Here is a 19,140-nt window from a genome sequence, read left to right on the forward strand (position 1 = left end):
ACTGTGATGTAGTAGTTAGCTGTAGTGTGTATACAGTGATCAACCCCAAATGTTAATATGTATCCTTGCCTTTTTTAAGTGGGTATGCTGAGATGGTGATGCTTTTTAAATGGGTATACTGCGTAGTCCTACATATCACTTGGACTACACCACTGGATATGTGAGCCTGAGCACAAGTGGGAAGATAGTATGTGTATGTTTGAGTTCCGAGGTTAATGACATGCAGACGCAGATAATTGTAACAGTGTATGCATGTGGGAAAGAGAGCCAGTCAGTGTATGTGAGTCAATGAGTAAGTGTGTGTAAGCGTGTGTCCGTGAGTGTGTGTGTGTGAGCGTGTGTCCGTGAGTGTGTGTGTGTGTGTGTGTGTGTGTGTGTCCGTGTGTGTGTGTGTGTGTGTGTGTGTATGAATGGCTCGCCTCTTGCCAGCATGTTTGCTTAGACTACAGTGAGCCTGTTCTTCCCCCGGTGAGATTGGTCAGACGTGTTCACATTGGGCTGCTTTTAGCACAGAGCTCCTATTTTCACACATCACTAGCAACAGTGTTCTCCAGGAGCCAGTTCTTGGCTGCTTTGTTGGGTTCTTAACGTCGTCTTTGAGGTAGCCTAAATTGTAGCACGTGAAACACATGTTTAATTTTATAGGAAATGTGTCTGTTGCAACTCCAGCTACAATGTTTCTCATTTAGTAACATCTGTGCAGTTGGATTGTTGGTGGTGCCAGCAGTTACTTTTTTTTTACCAAGAAGAGGAGTGTAGAAAAAAAACAGTGGCAGAGAGTAACAAAGGAGCAATAACACAATTGACATGAAAAATGTTTGCAAGTGTTTATCTCATATGTTCAGGATCACTGACGATGATGATGTTATTGTTTCTGTCTGCTCTCAGTTTCAAGTGAGATAAACAGGTTGCACTTCTGTCTTTCTTTGTGTTTCTCAGCCAATTTCTCATCTTTTCCTTTCCTCTGTGTCTCTCTCTCTCTCCTCCTAGATCTCCATAAGAAGATGTGGCGCTGTGGATGAAGACTCCCCGCGCTCTTGCCCAGATGACAACAACACAGCGAGCAGATTATAGTCATTGTTCCACAGTCCATCTTTTATATGAATTTGCATCACAATGGAATGTGGATTGAACCGGTGCCCTGTGATTCTACTGTGCATGGATCTCAGGAGGATGTAGAGAGCAAATACCCCCTGCTCTGAAAGCATGCATTATTCACCCGCTTCACGGCCGGGACCGATGTGTCATCAGCAGCTCGGGCTGCATGGACCGGGCCTTGGGTCCAGACGTGCTCTCCGGGGAATGTAACGCAATTTTGGTTGGGAACTGGACATTTTTAGTCATGTGTGAGTCAGGACCGAAAGTGGGACGTCTCCTTTAGACTGGACAGGAAACAGCAGTTTCTCATTCACTTCCCTGCAGTCTGACTGTGTTGTTGGCTGGGGTGAGGACCTGGTCATAACCTTGCCTGTTTTATTGACATTGGTGTGGAACGTAGAGGCAGAGATAACAGTGGCCACTTGTACAGGATAGCGAGCAGCAGTCCCTTATGGGCTTATTTTTAGGACTTTTGCTTAAGCACATACTCAGCTCAGGAGTTGAGTATGTGAAGGCATTGGAGATCATCCAATCAGTCATGCTTTGTCATGGCTGATACCTTATGTGTTGCCCACATCACAGTGCATGCTTACAGATGGAAGCTTAACTGAAATCATTTCTGCAGCACATCAGCAACAAGACAAGCAGCTTTTTTGCGTGACGCTCAGAGAGGCCGTGTTGTTGGTGTGACGCGTCGCCATGCTGAGGAGGGGTTCGCTCGCCTGGCTGTCCCGTATCGGGCTGGTGCTGGTGCTGCTGTGCTGCACCGCCTCCCTTCTCTACGTCAACACCTGCGGCCCCTACCAGGAGGACGGGCTGGGGGTCCACGCTCTGCCCCGGGCAGGAGGTGGGGGCGGCGGGGGAGGAGGAGGAGGCGGAGTGGCCGGTGCCGGGGCCAGCGGTCCAAGCGGGGGACCCACGGGCCGCGAGGGCTATCAGGCCCTGCTGCAGGAGCACGAGGATAAGCACCGGGTCCACATCGCTGCCCTGAAGAAGGAGATCGCCCAGCTGAAGGAGGCCCTGCAGGAGCGCAGCGAGCAGCTCAAGGGCGTCCAGGAGTCCCTGGAGCGGGCTGCCGGAGGAGGAGGAGGAGGAGGAGGAGGAGGAGGAGGAGGTGACGCCGCCGCGCCGGCCGCCAACGAGAAGAGCCCCAACGCCGACCTCCAGGAGTTCCTGCGCAGCCAGCTGAGCCAGGCGGAGGTGCACCAGGGCACGCGGCTGCCCAGCGAGTACGCGGTGGTGCCCTTCGAGAGCTTCACCTTGCAGCGTGTCTACCAGCTGGAGATGGGCCTCACGCGCCATCCCGAGGAGAAGCCCGTCCGTAAGGACCGACGCGACGAGCTGGGCGAGGTGATCGAGAACGGCCTGCAGGCCCTCAATGCCCCGCGCAATGCCGGAGGGGACAGGACCCTCAGCAAAGTCTACGCCCCATCGGACTTCATTGAGGGTGAGGCAACAGGATGCCATTTGGCATGTTGTTTACATTTTGTTTGTGTGCAGACATGTTTATCTAATAGACAGATTTGGACAGTGGACAGATGTTTTTTTCAGTTTAATATCAGATACACACAAATATTACGAGATAGATTTGATAAGAATAGAACAGTCAGACAGACAGTTGAGATCTGATTAATTTTGTCTTTAATCCTTCAGATTTATTCAAAGTTAGGTGCACACTTTATTAATGTCTGTTTGTGTTCCAAGGGAATAGAATCTTTGATCTTGGTGTTGTTAGCAACGTGCTCAGCTGGCTGAGCAACAGGAGGACGCCGTATGATTACAAATGTTCAGCCTATTCCAGTGCCTCCCTTTTCATTAATAATCCTTTCTCAGGGTTCATAAAAACAAGTCAATAGCCATTTCATTTGTGACAAAAAAACAGACATTCATGTCAAAACCCGCTCTGTCCACCCCCCGTTCCTTATCCCTCTCCATCGGAACATTTGAGGATCTAAGCTGTTATTGTTTAGGCGTCTGAACAAAACATCTCACGCTGGCAAACAATAAAAATCAAACACAATGTGAGACAATTGGCGCATCCTGTGTCCTGAACGTCAAGGCGCTAAAAGCCAGGAAATCCGTGGGTGAGAAACGGGTTCGAAACTGAAGGTAGGAAGCGAGAGCAGCTGCTCGCTGCGCAGATGCATCATCCCTCCGATGGCTGTCAGGGAAAAGGAAAGGGGTCTTCCTCAAAGGTCAGCAAACATCAGCGAGCAGCCAGGGTGACTCAGGAGCCTGTCGACTTTTCGCCTATGCTCCGGTGGAGAGACATCGTCACGTGGCCACGGAGAAGGTTCCATCTGGATTCTGTCACAATGTGAAATAATGGGAAGATGAAAACAAAGATCAAAGAGTTTGCCACTCTAGACTCTTTGAACAGCCACCTTGAACTGCAGTGAAATGAGAAGAGGATTTCGGCATGCACGTCACTGATAAATCTGACTTATTCTTAGACACTCTGAGACTGACAAGAATTGAAACACAAAAACTCATCAAGACATATCACATATGCAGAGGTGGAAAAAGTACGAAAATATTGTACTCAAGTAAAAGTACCAATACCTTGATGAAATATTACTCAAGTACAAGTTAAAATACCGATCTGAAAATGTACTTAAGTAAAAGTAAAAAGTAGTTCATTTAAAATGTACTTTAAGTAAAAGTTACTTAGTTACTTTTTTTTTTGGGGGGGGGGGGGGGGGTACCAGAACAACCAGTTTTACCAGAGACTTTCTAATGAGGAGATACAGCACTTAAAAAATCCTCCATAGTAATGCATGGGGTTAGTCAGTTGTCTACAAATATCACAACCCTTCCGCGGCAAAACGTTGACTTGTGAATACATTGAGCCAATCATGTGGTGTGTTGTAAAATACATTGAGCCAATCATGTGGTGTGCTGTGAAGACATTGTGCCAATCATCTGTTGTGATCTCGCTGCTGGAGCAAGATTGGTGTCGTGAAGCCTTACGCACACGCATTTCTGCCGAAATAGATGCACGATAAGTGCCCAAAAAGTGTTGCAATATAGCTGCCGAGTGGAGGTACTTGCCTGAAAAGGACTTTGGTCCTAGCTCGAGTTGCTGCAGCCAGCAGCTAAGGCAGCCATGTTCATGCTCCCAGTGTGTAGCGCTGTAGCTGCAGCAACTCGAGCTAGGTAAAACCGATTGTTTCAGTTTTGTTCATACCGACAGTACTCGGTGACGTTGAGAAATGGAGATCTATGTGAAAAATCACCGGAGTTCTCCTTTAAGTTTGAGCAGATTAAAGGGCGTCGAACAGTGGGGGAGAGTGGGTAGTATAGGGCCCCAATGGAGAGGGCCCTTGAAAAGTGGAATACGGGGGGTACAACATTTTCACCAGGCATTAGTAATAACTCCAGGTAAGGTAATAAGTAGAGTCCACTAAGTAGTAACAACTCCATAAGTAGAGTCATGTGTAATGAATTGGAATAACACAGGGAAAAAGTATTGAACAAGCTAAGAAAAAACACTAAGGCAAGGAAAGGGAAGGAACGAGCTGGAATCTGAGTAGTTATCTTTTCTATCTGTGCAAATTAATATAAGCTTGGTTAGTATATTGATGGGCTATAAAAAGGTTTTTCATTACCAAGGTGTCACACAAGAACATTTCATGATGGATAAAAGCAAAAAGCTCTCCCAAGACCTTTGCAACCTTATTGTTGCAAAACATATCAATGAAACTGGTTACAGATGCATTTCAAAACTTCAGAATCTTCAGTAAGCAGCATGGAAGCCATTATCTGCAAGTGGAAGAAACATCACTGCCATGCAGGATCTCCTCGCAATATTTCTGACCAGGGAGTCAGAAGGATAGTCAATTCCAAGAGCCAAGGACCACTCGGAGAAAGCTCCAGAAAGACTTGAAGGCAGCCAATTCAATTAAATTCAATTAAACAGTTCTGGAAGTAACTAAAGATCAGGATTCACAAGAGGGACCCCTGGAATCTGTTTAGAACAATGGGCCAAAATCACACCTGATACTGTGACTAATACGTTTTGTTATACAGGAAATGTCTTGAAGCTGTCTTTACAAACAAAGGCTTTTCCACAAAGTAGCTATTGAAGAAATTTCAGTAGGCACGTTCAATACTTTTCCTGTGTCATTCCACTTTAATACACATAACTCTTATGTTTGGATTTTTTTATATGTGTGTTAATATAATGTGTGGTGAAAATTTCGAATAGACTCACTGGAAGTTTCAGCTAATTACGAAAATATATATATATATATATATATGTCCACCCTATATTTATTTTACCTGAATATTTTAACTTCCAAATTAAATGTCAAAATGAATGTCAGACGAAATTTAAAGTTTGACTGACTGGATTTTGTATACAAAACATAGTGAAAACTGTCTAAGGTCACTCACTCTCCCTTGCTAAAGAGCTAAATGGTTTAGTCCGCCTGCAAGATTCATAAGGTAGTCTATCTTTTGTTTATTTAGTTGAGCATCGCTAGTAGTGGACCGCTAATTGTTGTGCTGCTGGTGCAATGTCTTTCTCCAAGAAAGCCAAGTCAGGTTACTAAAAAGAGAGACATCAAAATGAGGGGAAACAACTGCTAATAAACTTCTTTCCAAGGAAAGGTGAGCACAAACGTCAAAACACGAAATCCCATGGTGTTTGCTTGAATATCTCCGCTATCATTAGTGCTACAACGAACTAAGACAACCCATTGAAATCGCGGGAAATAGACTTTCATAGGTTAGGCTGCACATGTAATCTGATGCATCTCGTGATCCAGCTCCATCTCCATCACTTTCAGAAAGACTGCATGGCGCCAGCTTGATTCATGTCCTGTTGTAGGCTACATGCTGATCATTATCACTAGTGGTTTAGGGCGCGATTTCTTTTCTCTCCCTTTCTGTTTTCTTTAGTCTTAACTTTTTTTTTTTACTCAAGTAACGGATGGGATTTTTTATGTAGCGAAGTACAATACTTCACTCAAAATGTAATCAAGTAAAATTCAAAATACCGATTTTATAAACTACTTAAAAAATACAAAATACACAGAAAAACTACTCAATACAGTAACGTGAGTAAATGTATTTCGTTACTTTCCACCTCTGCACATATGTGACTAAATCAGTCAGATAGAGCATACACAGCTTATCAGTCTAATCAGTAATCGTCTAAGAGAGGAATGTACTGTGGCATCATTTTAGCTATGTTATTTTCATGCTTCACCAGCTAAGCCAAAAGAGCACTTTGTGGAATAACATCCTGTAGAAAGTTGTCCTGCCTGCACATAGTTTGTTGTTTATCCCATACACAGTAAACAGTATAGCGGCAGGGATCATATGACTCCCCTGAGAGGTGTAATGGGGAAAGCATATGGACACACAGCCTGTCATTGGACATGCTCCTTGGGGAAGTGGCTTTGGGCAGGGCTTGTCAGTGTCTTCTAGAAGAATCTTTCCCAAGTCTTCTCAGAGGTCTTCTCTGATTAAAATGAAGCCAGAAGTAGTGTCTCTACCAGTGTATTTTTGTCACCCTCCCTGTCCCTCACCCCCCCCCCCCCCCCCACCCCTCTCTCACTCCCTGACTGATCCAAAAAGCCCAGCAGATGCCTGGATGGCTTTAGCCTTTATTTGCTCCAGCTGTCCAAACCTCTATGCTTGTATTGATCAGATGTCTAGCCCAGAGTGCAGAAGGAATGCACTGTGTAAGTGTATACAACAGTGTCCACATCACAAGGTCATTACATTTATCTCTACCCTCAGCTCAAAGGGAAGACATTCAGGAGAGGGGCACATATAGGATGCCCAGGATTTGTTCTGCTCTGAGATGTCCGATGAATGTGGGTCTCTGTGTTCTCTGTAATGTCGGGCTAAATCGTTGGGACAGAGCAATTGTGGTATTGCCATGTAGGCCTGGCAGAAGAAAGCCCTTGTGCTGGTATAATATCGCTCAGGGTTGGGTCCAGAACCGTAGCTGTATCAAGGCTCTTTCCAGAATGATCAATGGTGGGTTTTTTAGGGACAGCTCATCATGAAAGAAGGGGCAATTGTGGAGGAAAGGGTGAGAAACAGTGAGAGAGAAAGAATGAGGGAATGATTGAGTGAAAGAGTGGAAAAAGTATGACCCTCTTAGTGACAAAACATGTTTATATGGAATGGCACGCTGTGGCCTTAGTCATGGAACAGACCAGAGCAGTAGGCCTCACTCTCTGACTGAATAGCCACTGAAACGGGTTTTGCCAGCACAGCTCGATGTTGCATGACTCACTGAGCACAGTCTCATTTGTTTAAAGAATTCCCATAAAGTTAAAAAAGGGGGGATTTTGTTAATTTCGCGCATCTGCTTTTAGATCAACAATCACAGGTGCCAGACGTAACAAGAGGTTGCCTGTCGCTCGGCAGGACAGCAGAAAGGCTGTAAAATAAAATGTCATGCAGCCAGATCTGACCGGTTGGATATAATTTGACACATTTAATAGGCTCTTTGGCTTTTTTTTTAATCTAATTCACAAGACTTGCATCAATTGAGGTTTTGTTTAATGGCTCCGATGGGTCCACTAGCCCATGGTTCTTTCACCATTCTGCAAAAGTGTTGTGAAGCATTATACACATCTTAACATGCAACACTTTATGGTCAACTTAGGACACTACAAATGGGGTTTGGTTTCACAATGCTGATGGCTCCACTTGCTGGTGGTTCTCTCCTGCTTTGCTACGTGCAGGCGGAAGTTCGTGGCTATCAGAGGAAGTAAGTGCCACAGGACCCGTTCCACATTGCCCCTTCCCCCCCTCCTATCCCCCCTCCACTTCCATTTCCTGTGAAGTTTATCGACGCCAGGCTTGAAGGGATGGTTTGACGGGGCAGTGTGGTGGTTGTGTGTGTGTGTGTGTGCAGTGTGTGTGTGTGGTGGGGTGGACAGTTTGTGCGGCAGGGGCTGGATCCCATTAGCGGTCCACTTCCCTCCTGTTTGATTCCCGGCCGTTTGTCTTCGGTGGCGGGGACACATCTCTCGCTCAGACTCCCCCCTGAGGGGGCTCTGCGTCTGGCTTTCATGCCACAGCCCTGCGAGAGCTCCCGTCGATACAAACAGCCTTGCTCGTGGCGGGGTCCCTCCTAATTGTGACCGCTAAGTGGATGATGTGTGTGAGATGGAGGCGAGGCGGACCGTTGTTATTGGTTTTTTCGGTCCCTGGCCGTTTGTCATTTCATTCGGGGATAATGGCTGAAATATTCCAGGGTGTCCCGCGCTGCGCACACAAATAGCCTAAATGACCTTGTTTGGATATCGTTATTTGATTCACACAGATTTGGCTCTTCCCGAACTCGCGGAGCTCTTTTGCATAGTTCATCCGGTGCATTTGGAATTGCAACCAGAATATATTTATCATGCTAGAGTGAGCAGCCAAGTGGTTTCACTATTGGGCCTGATGCAAATGTAGCATGTCTCTCTTTGGATGTTTTCAGAGGGACTGACAAGGATTTTGTTACGTTTCCAAGTTACTCCCAGTTAGACAGCGTGTCTCTGTGCAGATTTAAAGTGTTAAACTGAAAGTCATACACATTCTGACAGGATCACGCTCTTTGTTCAGATCAGAGAATGTTTTGTCTACCACTGAATCGGAGATGATGTTTGGGGCTGGAACTTGAGCGGTCTCAGGACTAGTCTTCTGGAAAGGTCCGTGGGGCCACTGACAGATGAAGCGCAGCCGTGGCGAGCTGATGGCCAGACTGCCGCCTGCCCACTCGCTGTGAGAAGCACTCTGAAGCGCCGCTGTGAGTGTTATGTGATGCTCCGGCAACGCTTCTGCACGGTCTGCATGTGTGACCGATCGTCCAGCTGCCTACGTGGCTCGGGGCCCAGGGGCAGATGAGGTGAGGTGAAGGGCCGCTTGATGAGGCCCTCTCCTTGGCCTGAAATGCCCCCATCTCCTCCCACCGCCTCTAGCCTGGAGGCACTTTTCTTTTACACCAGGAAATAAAAGGCTATGGCAACCGGTGAACCTTTTTCCAAAAATGCTTTTTGCAGAACATTTTATTGGATTTGATTATTTGAGGAAATATAAAAAAGAAAGAAATGAGGAAGTCCAGTATGAACTCGGTGATCTTTGGCTCAGAGGCCTAGAGTGGAATGCTGCTGTGGTCAGATCCTGGAACACCCAATCATGGCCCAGGTCTGACTAAAGTGCTGGGAAGAGATGGGGGAGTAGAGGGGTGCAAATAGCAACTAGAAAACAACTAGAATAGCACCTAGAGAAAGGATAGAGCAGGTGAACAGTGAGACATGGCACTAGGTAGGATGAATGCCAGGTGTGTTATGAGCGCTACATCATTTTGTCTCATTACATTTATTGCGCAATAAACTATGCTTTCACTTTCTGGGCCATTTTTTTTATTATTCTTTATCAGAACAGGTCTCCAAGTGCAAATAAAAACATGACATTGCCAGCATCTTGTTTAGTATTGATTGATATAGTATTGATATATTCCTTATTTAATACTTCACTTGATAAACTTTACTAGATCCCACATTATATAATACAGACTATTCAAAGAAGTTCCTCCAGTTGAAATGCCTGAAGATAAGAAAAATGCCTGAAATGTAACTACCTCATAAATCATTTTTATGGGATACTCTTCTGGTGCACAGAACTTTGATCCTTTTGCATGTTTGTTTGATCCTTAACCTAAAGCAGTTTGTTTGGATATCTGTCTCCGTTTTGATTTAATGATGTGTCCATCCATTTCGCCTATCCACTGCAGGAATTGCACGAACAGAGAAGGACAAGGGGACGCTGTACGAGCTGACGTTCCGCGGTGACCAGAAGCAGGAGTTCCGAAGACTGATGCTGTTCCGTCCCTTCGGCCCGCTGATGAAGGTCAAGAATGAGAAAGTGGACACGGCCAGCGTCATCATCAACATCGTGGTTGCTCTGTCCCAGAGAGCTGACAAATTCCGGCAGTTCATGCACAACTTCAGGTGAGAGAGAGAGTATGTGTGTGTTTGTGTTTGAGAGAGAAAGAGTGTGTATGTGTGTGTTTGTGTTTGAGAGAGAGTGAGAGAGTGTGTGTGTGTATGTGTGTGTTTGTGTGTGTGTGTGTGTGTGTGAGAGAGAGAGAGAGAGAGAGAGAGAGAAAGAAAAGCTGCTTTAAACACCCCAGCATGTGAAGCAGAAGGTATTTTGGTCTAAAACAACCAACTTCCTAAAAAGGCATGCCAAAAAAACTTGAAAACACCAACAACAGCTCAGTTGGCACTGATCAAACCCTATTTGCATGCTATCTGGTGTCTTTTGGCGGTGTAGTTGGCAGTGGTGCACTCTGAAAGCTTTCACAGAGTGATTCATCCCAGACCACATAACTACATGGTGTAGAGCCTGAACTGCCTGTGGGAAGCACAGACACGCTAATCTATCCATACCATCAGTGTAAATGAGTTTGAATTTAGCATCGAAATGAATTTGAAGATAACATTAAAACTTGTTACATCAGAAAGTGGAAAACGCTTTATACAACATCAAATCAGAATGATACAGTGTGGCTCCTTTCTCTCTGTAATATAACACCAGTGGACTTGGCTCATTAGATAGGCTCCAACATAATGCAACAACAATCTAAGACTTGGATACTGTTACGCTATTCATTTTCTAAACAACTTGTGTAAACTGTAGGCATGGATTATCTAATTTTATGCTGTGGATCATTCCATATCACAGACTAATGGATTGCATATGTGCACAAACTAGCATCCTATTGTTTCACATCTTTATTTTCATGTTTCACCATTAGCACTATATGAGAATCATATGGGAGGTTGCATAATACTAGCAGGGTTGTGTACACCAAGATGACTATGGGCCATTGCAGTAAACTTGCAAGTGTGGTATGGCGTTAAGTCTCCATGTGTGTGTTAGCTGAGTCAACACTTTCCTCTCATACATATTTAAGTTACTGTGGAATGGAGATGTGTGTGATAGCATTCTGTTCTCCTGGAAAACACAGACACACACTTCAGACGCTACACAGACACACACAAACACACACAGACACACACACACACACACACACACACACACATAAAACAGGAATAACTCCCTTTGTTTAGAGATTAAACTTTTTCTGGTGCTCTCTGCCCACATGCAGTTAGCCTTTGGGAAAATCTCTCCTCCTCATTTACTTTGTTATGGTAATCGCATAGTCCAGAAATGTTGCCTTTTGAATATCAAACAAGCGAGGATATTCATATTTTTAGAATCAGCGGCCACTGACTGCACTTAAAGGTTGGGAATCAAACACTTCCCTCGCGCAGAATACAAAGAAAATCTTCAAATGTGTCGCATCCATTTCAACACAATGGATATGCAAAGAAATCCAGAGTCTTCCACACCTCCAGAAATTCTTCCACACCTGCTCTAGTACAGTTTGACATGGGTTAACTTCAGGTTTCTTACATATTTACTAATGATAATTTTTTTTTTTTGCTGAGCACAGCGGATCTGGTATTCTCCAAGCAGGTGGTGCCTCCACTTGTTATTTTGTGCGAGTGGGGTCAGTGTAGTCATCGTCGGCATCAACATGGCAATTTTGGCATACCTTGTTCAGAATGTGTCCGCTTCAAAAGCCTACAATTTCAAACCAGGTTGCAGCCTCTTTAGGAGTCCTTGCATGCTCCGGGTGGTATTTTCTTCTGTCTGCACCCAAAGCCTTCAAGGTAAACATCTCAAAAGAAAAGCATAATACTGTGCAGGTCTGAAGCCATCTGCACTGAAATACAATATGGTGGCTATGTGCTTAGTTTATAATCTGTATCTAAAATCTCTTCAGTCAGGATAGGATGGATGTGGGGTCCTCTCTATAAGAGCATATATTGCTTAGCTGAGATGGGCATAATTATAGGCAGCTGGTCTGATGAAATGCCCCACACAGCTTTGCCGTTCATGCATTTCAAAGAACACAGACTGTTTAGATCTATTGCAGAGATTACAGTCCTTGAACGTTTACCTCGGCTTGCACCCAAGGCAAGTTACAAGTTATGGAGAAACAGAGTATGATAATGATATATTGACATTGAGAATACATGCAGAGCTGTTATCATAAGTGACCTCCAGTACATGGTCAAGGCATCCGTTCAGCAGTGTAACCTGCAAGTGACCCTACACATTGCAAACGCTGTGTCAGAGTGTGTTAGTTTATCACTCAGGAGTGCATCAACATATTGCATGGTTTAGATTCAATGACAAGGAGAATTAACTGTATTATGGATGCATTTATGCATAAGCTTATGTCCTGAGAGCCAGTAATGTTTGAGCAGTGGTGAGATGCACAACCCCTGCAGTCTATGGCCTGTTCTTGTGTGTGTGTGTGTGTGTGTGTGTGTGTGTGTGTGTGTGTGTGCACTGACATACCACTGTGGTGTTTGTGTGCCCAAAGGGAGGTGTGTGTGAGGCAAGACAAACGGATTCACCTCACCGTGGTCTACTTCGGGAGGGACCAGATGAGCGAGGTCAAGGGAACCCTCGAGAACACCTCCAGGTGAGTGCTCTGTGTGTGTGTGTGTGTGTGTGTGTGTTTCTGTGTGTGTTTCTGTGTTTCTGTGTGTGTGTGTGTGTGTGTGTGTGTGTGTGTGTTAAATGGGTGTGGCACTGGGTGGTGGGGGAGATAGAAACCTTGTGGCATTTTTCTAGCTGAATTCCTCTAGATTAGTTTTTTTGTAAGTGTGTGTGTGTGTGTGTGTGTGTGTGTGTGTGTGTGTGTGTGTGTGTGTGTGTGTGTATATGTGGTGCGTATAGTTATTTTAGGTAACGGAGCATGGGGAATGGAGGTGGAACGCAAAATCTCTTGGGAATGCTTCCACTTAACTTTCTCCAAGGGCAGAATGTGTATATTTGTGTGTGTATTGTGTTTGTGTCTGTGTATGTGTGTGTAAGTTGATGTGTGTCTGTGTGCTCATCTGTACGAGAAGCATCACCCTCGAGTGCAATGGTGGGAAAGCAGACAGAGCGTCACCACGGGACCACAGAGAGGAGGGAGTCTCAGGCGTTACCCTTTCCATGACCTCTCTCTATCCCTCCATCTACCCTCTATTGCTCTCTCTCTCCCTCCCTCCCTCCCTCCCTCACACTCTGTCTCTCTCTTTCTATCCGGAACACCGGGCGGGAAGCATCCGACACCAGACTCCTCAAAGCTCTGCTGCGACCGCTTCCGACTCCGAGAAGTTATTGATTGTGATGGAGAAGAGCAGTGCTATTTCCCCAGGCTTGTTTTTTTCCGTCTTTCATGTGCACATCAGTGGGAGTGGGAGAGAGAGGGAGAGAACTTAGCGCGGAATTATTATGAACGAGGCACAAGGCCACACGCTGTGGGATTGAATATTAAAACCAGCGAAATGTCGGAAATGGAGACGTGTGCAAACTGGAGTGGTCAAGATTTTAATAATGTAGATAATGTGTCCTCCTCAATGGTGCAATATTTTTTTTAAATGTACCATGCTTACACACATACTCACATTAAAGCATAGGGATGTTATGTGTAAATTCATGCACAGTTATGCAGGCTATCTTGTGCACACACACACACACACACACACACACACACACATACATACACACACACACACACACACACAAACGTGCACTTAACACACATTAATAATGAAACAATAAAGGACCAGTGCAGCTTGTATGAATGAAACTGCAGAGTGAAGGTCAGGCCATGGTGCCCTCATTGTGAGACCGGTGTGGCATTGACCCGTGTGGGTGCAGGGCAGGCGGGCAGGGGGAGGGGGGGGGGGGTGACAGGTCCCCTCTGGTAGCACTGTGGATGAGGACTGGTTCAGAAAGGCAGCTGATTAGCTGGAATAGAGCCAGGCACCCTACGAGAAAGTGGAACAAAACGTGTCTCGAGTTCATATCAGATCTCATCTCTGGGCACCACACATTAGCCAGCAGAGAAAACGAGGAGAGAGATAGAGAGAGAGAGAGAGAGAGAGAGGGGAAATGATGGGAAGATGGGCCCTGCTCTCCTCTCAATGGCACATCTCTCACAATGCTGCCAGACGCTATTGTCTCCCCGGCCTATCTGACGAGCTCGGTTTCTCATTTAACTAAGAGACACTCTGTCCGCTGCTTTTGTGTACCGAGGAGGAAAAAAAGAAAAGTGTTAAAAAAGCTCCGTTTCCTTTTAAAGGGACTATTAGAGAAGCGTGAAAGAGGAAAGAGGTTTTCTTGTTGTTTACTTTTTTTTTTCTTTCGAACAGTGGTACAGTTATTGTCATCCATCGAGCCTCATTTGTAGCCTCAGACATTTGCTGCATCTGACAGTTAACAACAAAATTCAGGTCAGCCTTTGGGAAAAAAAGTTTCTTGTTTCGTTTTTTGTCCCTCCCGCACTGTCAAAGTAACTCTTTGATACAGCTGCCGTCGGCCCACAAGTCAAGAGACAATACAGGAAGTCATCTAGGGGTCGTCTGAGATGTCACATGACATCAAACGCACCAACCAGTGGGAAAAAGGAGAAAAAATCTTCAACTCGGCTCAACCGGCAGTGTGGCTGCAGAAATGGACGTATTTGTTGCGTAAGCCCTTATCTTCATCTACCATCAGCCCCCTCTCTCATCTGGCGTCTGATCTCTGAGCGACGCACAGAATGTTCCCACTTTCAACTCCCCAAGTTGCTCACTGCGGGACTTGCCCTGATGGACGCAGATGAGCTCGGATGTTGTTGGGAGAGAGAGGATTTGGTGGAGGGGGGGGGGTTGATATGTGGTGCCGATTTAGCGACAGCCAATTATAGGCCAACAGCAGCCTCCACTGAGTCGATATCTTGCTTCCATCCCCGGGCAGAATCATGTGCTGTTGTCAAGAGTCAGGCTTAGTCCACTCAGCTTGGCCACTCTGACATTTCCACTGTGGCAATCCCTGTGGGACTGAAATGAAGCAATTTCTTCTGAATCTCTGTTGGCTCTCCGAGTTTTTGTTTTTCTAAAGGGAGACCAGCTGACTGACAAGGCTGGTTATGGGGAAGGGGTGGAGAGGAGGAGGAGGGTGGGGGGGGGCAGTAGTGGGCGGAATTTAGAATGTGAGGGGTGTTATTCTTTTTGCGATAGACAGGGACATGTGAGCCTGTCGAGCAGATTAATCAATAGGCATGAATAATTCGTGCGGCTTCAGAAGGGGGAGACCAGTGGGGAAACGGCTCGGAACACAGCGTGATACGCTCAACCTTCAAGCACACCTTAAGTGCTCTGAGCTCCGAGCCTCCGAGTTTTATCTAGCCTGTAGCCATAACGACAGAAAGAGAAAAACATCTCAAATACTCAATGTTTTGAAGGCGCCAATGCGCCAGCGAGGAATCTGTCCAATACAACACAGATAAGAAGAGCGATCCTCTACAGCAAGGACAGTTTTTATGTAAAGGTAGTTTTTCATTGGAACTGATAGAAAAATAGACCGCATATTACAAAAGGCCAACACAATGGAGGGAAGAGAGGCAAACAGAGGAGAATACTGCAGTGGTGTCCCTTCTGGTACTCTTACCCCTGTAGGCTAAGGAGCAGAGCTGCCCTGAGTATTGTACCTGCGGATACGTCACAGCACTTTAGCAGGCTTCGCCTACATCTGTTGGGTCTTAATGTGAGGAAGGCTGGAAACAGAAAACACAGGGAGGAGTGAGTCAACAAAAGGAAGACAAGGTGGTCCCAGACAGCCTCCAGCCGCCGAAAGACAAACCAGGAAAACGTTACAAAAAAAAAGGAAACTAGGTGCTGTGTGTGTGTGTGTGTGTGTATGTGTGTGTGTATGTGTGTGTGTATGTGTGTGTGTATGTGTGTGTGTTTGGGCCTGAGGGTTGAGGGTGAATCAGACACCAAACCCCTCTACAGCCACAGTTCTTCCACAGCTGTCCCGGTAATGTGATTTAACACACAATCCTGTTTGCCCGTGCTCTCCTGCCGGTGCCAGATTCCCCCCGATCTGCCAGACCCACTGCAGGTTTTTTTTTTCTTCTTCTTGTGCGCATATATTTTGAGACTTAGCAGCCCTGAAAGGTATTTATCCGACGTGTAACAACTCCCTCGGGGCCAAAGGAACAGTGTTTTCATGGCCCAAGAATTTCGTCTGTCAGATTAAGCAAATGTTTTTTGAACCCACACAGAAAATAACCTTGCGGGGACTGGATGTTGGTGACGCGAGGGTTTCCAAAAGCCTCCTAATCTGGCCTTTTGCTTTGCTTTGCTGTGATAGGCATCAGAAATTCAAGAGCCGATTGTGAGTGTGTTAATGCCCACGTACATTATATCTCACATGTGTGTGTGTGTGTGTGTGTGTGTGTGTGTGTGTCTGTGTGTGTGTGTTTGTGTGTCTGTGTCTGTTTTCATGTACGGACCACTCCCAAATCAATGTTTTTATTTGAACATCTGATAAAACAGAAGTTCTATTATGGTGGCCGATGTTGAAAAAGTTAAAAGTAAACAGTCCTCCAATACAGTGTTCCCAGGAGAGGAAACCCATCCCTCAACCAACAGTTAGCCAAAGATTAGTTTGGTTTGGCTTTCTAAACTATTTAAGAATGAACACAATTAGCATAGCTGTGTAATATCAAGTGGAGGTATCACAATGGCAAAATACACTGGGAAATAACACAGAATGGGAGGAAAACCCCATAGAGAAAAAGACCAAAAACTGAAGTTGAGGAATCAGAAGCCCTGCAGCGTTGTTTCCTCTGTGTGACCTGTGTGTTCAGGGCATATTGTTCATCTGGATGCGATGCCTCTTATCTTTTTGGATCAGCATTAGATCTTTGATGTTGCAGAAATAGCCTGCCTATTTTACTGCCTACCCAAAATTGTACTTCTCATGTCGATGTCAATGCATCATTTAGCTTTTTTGGTATTTGTAAGATGATGCAGTAATATCATAATAGTATTATTGTGTTACGGTAATCTCTCAAAAATGCCATGGAATTAGAGATGGTTTATATTTCAAAGCTATTTAAAGGCTTATATTTATATCTGTGTGTTGGGTGTTCAAACACTGTATCATCTGGTGCAGCTGGTTGTGTATTTTTCTGTGCACACACTGAGTTGACCAGAAGGGTCACATGCTGACCCGACACACAAAGCACAAGCCTTTGGCAGTCTTTCTGCCGCTCTTTCGTCCGGTCATGCAAGTTCGTTCCTTGACATTAGATCACGCATCTGGCGATGTCAGAAATCACAGAGTATTTCATTTTGAGAGCCCAGGATCCCGCTCCCCTCTTCATCATGCAGGCAGTGATGAAGGAGCCAGAAATGGAGGGAAACAAAAACGTGGCTGTTTGCGGTTTTCCTGCATGGCTCTCTCCTATTTGTTATTTGGTACACAGGAGCCTATTTAATCCATGGGGAATGTGATCATGTTAAAATATGGATGTCATGTTTCATTCATTTGAGCTCACTTAATGGAGACCTTTAAGTCCGGGTAAGTTTGTTGGCGAGATCCTTGTCCACATCTGACCGTGGGAACCACTAAATGTTAAATACTTTGAATTCAGGCCATTTGTTCTGCAAAATGTATTATGTGGACACGTCTGTATTCAGTTTGTGTACACAAGTTTGCCCTGGTTGATTGACCACATTGCAGTACATCATGTGGCCACTTTGTGTTGCTCAAACATTGTAGCTTTTATAGCAATCATAGTGTCAGCAAGTCCAAAAGCATTTAATGGTCTTGGTGAAACCACATTCCCAGTCAAAAGTGTTATGATGATAGAAAATATTGTAATAACACATTTGACCATTTATTGTGACAACTGGAAATAGCATAATTTCATACTGTGTTATGGCACCTTCTATCGTCAGGGATATCGTTTTCCATGTAAACAATGTAATGTGTGTATAATTCTAATATGAGGGAAAAGTGTGTTGAATGTTTGTGTGTCTTACTCTGTTACACACTTACAGCTTGTGTAGCAAATCCAAGTTTACATTTTTTTTACTGGAATAAGAATCTGCTAGAGTCTAAACCTTGTTTGCTTTTAAGTAGGGTTCCAAGTACAGTTGCCATAACCATTCTCTCTCTTTCTTTCTTTCTCTTTCTCTCTCTTTCTCTCCACACTCAGGGAGATGAACTTCAAGAACTTCACCTTGATCCAGCTGAACGAGGAGTTCTCCCGGGGCCGCGGCCTGGACGTCGGTGCGCGGGCGTGGAGGGGGGGCAACGTGCTCCTCTTTTTCTGCGACGTGGACATCGTCTTTACAGCGGACTTCCTCAACACCTGCCGTCTGAACGCCCAGGCCGGTGAGTGATCCGGCAGCTGGGCCAAACAGACAACATAGAGACATCATCACAGACCCCTAGAGGCCATCAGACCCAAAACAGACCCAACAGATGCTCCAGTTTGAGTTCTCTTTTCCACTGTAAAACTGGTCGGACTTGTGCAAAGGTTGGACTGGTAGTTTATGGAAGTGGTTTAACCGCCTAAACACCAGAGTTCTGCTTTTGTGAACGTTTATGCTGTGGGCTGAGTGAGAATGCAGTCTAAAAAGACCCATAAAGACAGGCTACGATGATGCAGCACTCTACTGATTGCAGTGACATTAACAGTGCATTAAGGGATTGCACTGCACTTCATCACACAGATGTTGAGCTCCACCCATGCATGTGTTGTAGTGCAGTACAAACATATACAATTTGATTATTAATTAATCAACATCGGCAGAAACTTAGGCAGTGGCGATTCTAGACATTTTTAACAAGGGTGGCCCTAGTGAGGCACTGATTAATTCAAGGGTGGCATGAGGCAAAACATCCAGATAAATAGAAACAGACTCAAGATGTTAAATTAGCACAAATACATTAGGAAAACCATGCACCAAACACCATACTCATCAATTGAAGGACAAAGACCATACTCTCACATACTGTAAAATGTATTTGTATTTGAATAAAATGCAAATACAAATAAACAAACATATTAAATCTAAGTTGTCTATCAATGGGTTATGCTGAGCTAAAATAAATTCCATCATGGGACATTAAAATATATTTTATTATATTATATGGCTATCTATGGCCATCTATTTT

General features: G+C 45.0%; 1 protein-coding gene across 2 annotated transcripts in view; it reads left to right on the forward strand.

Annotated features, from left to right (window-relative positions):
• Positions 1-19,140, forward strand: part of csgalnact1a (chondroitin sulfate N-acetylgalactosaminyltransferase 1a) — a 37,289-nt gene that overhangs the window by 7,516 nt on the left and 10,633 nt on the right. For both annotated transcript variants that reach the window (XM_076284622.1, XM_076284623.1), the window contains exons 2-5: positions 991-2,545; positions 9,845-10,061; positions 12,512-12,613; positions 18,176-18,354. In XM_076284622.1, coding sequence (XP_076140737.1) covers positions 1,798-2,545; positions 9,845-10,061; positions 12,512-12,613; positions 18,176-18,354 — 1,246 coding nt within the window. In that variant the 5' untranslated portion in view covers positions 991-1,797. The remainder of the gene's footprint in view (positions 1-990; positions 2,546-9,844; positions 10,062-12,511; positions 12,614-18,175; positions 18,355-19,140) is intronic.

The sequence above is a fragment of the Alosa pseudoharengus genome, unplaced genomic scaffold, assembly GCF_046254945.1.
Source record: "Alosa pseudoharengus isolate Yale_2024_CS ecotype anadromous, Long Island Sound unplaced genomic scaffold, YU_APseudo_1.1 YU_APseudo_1.1_scf_14, whole genome shotgun sequence".
Taxonomy (NCBI): Eukaryota; Metazoa; Chordata; class Actinopteri; order Clupeiformes; family Clupeidae; genus Alosa; species Alosa pseudoharengus.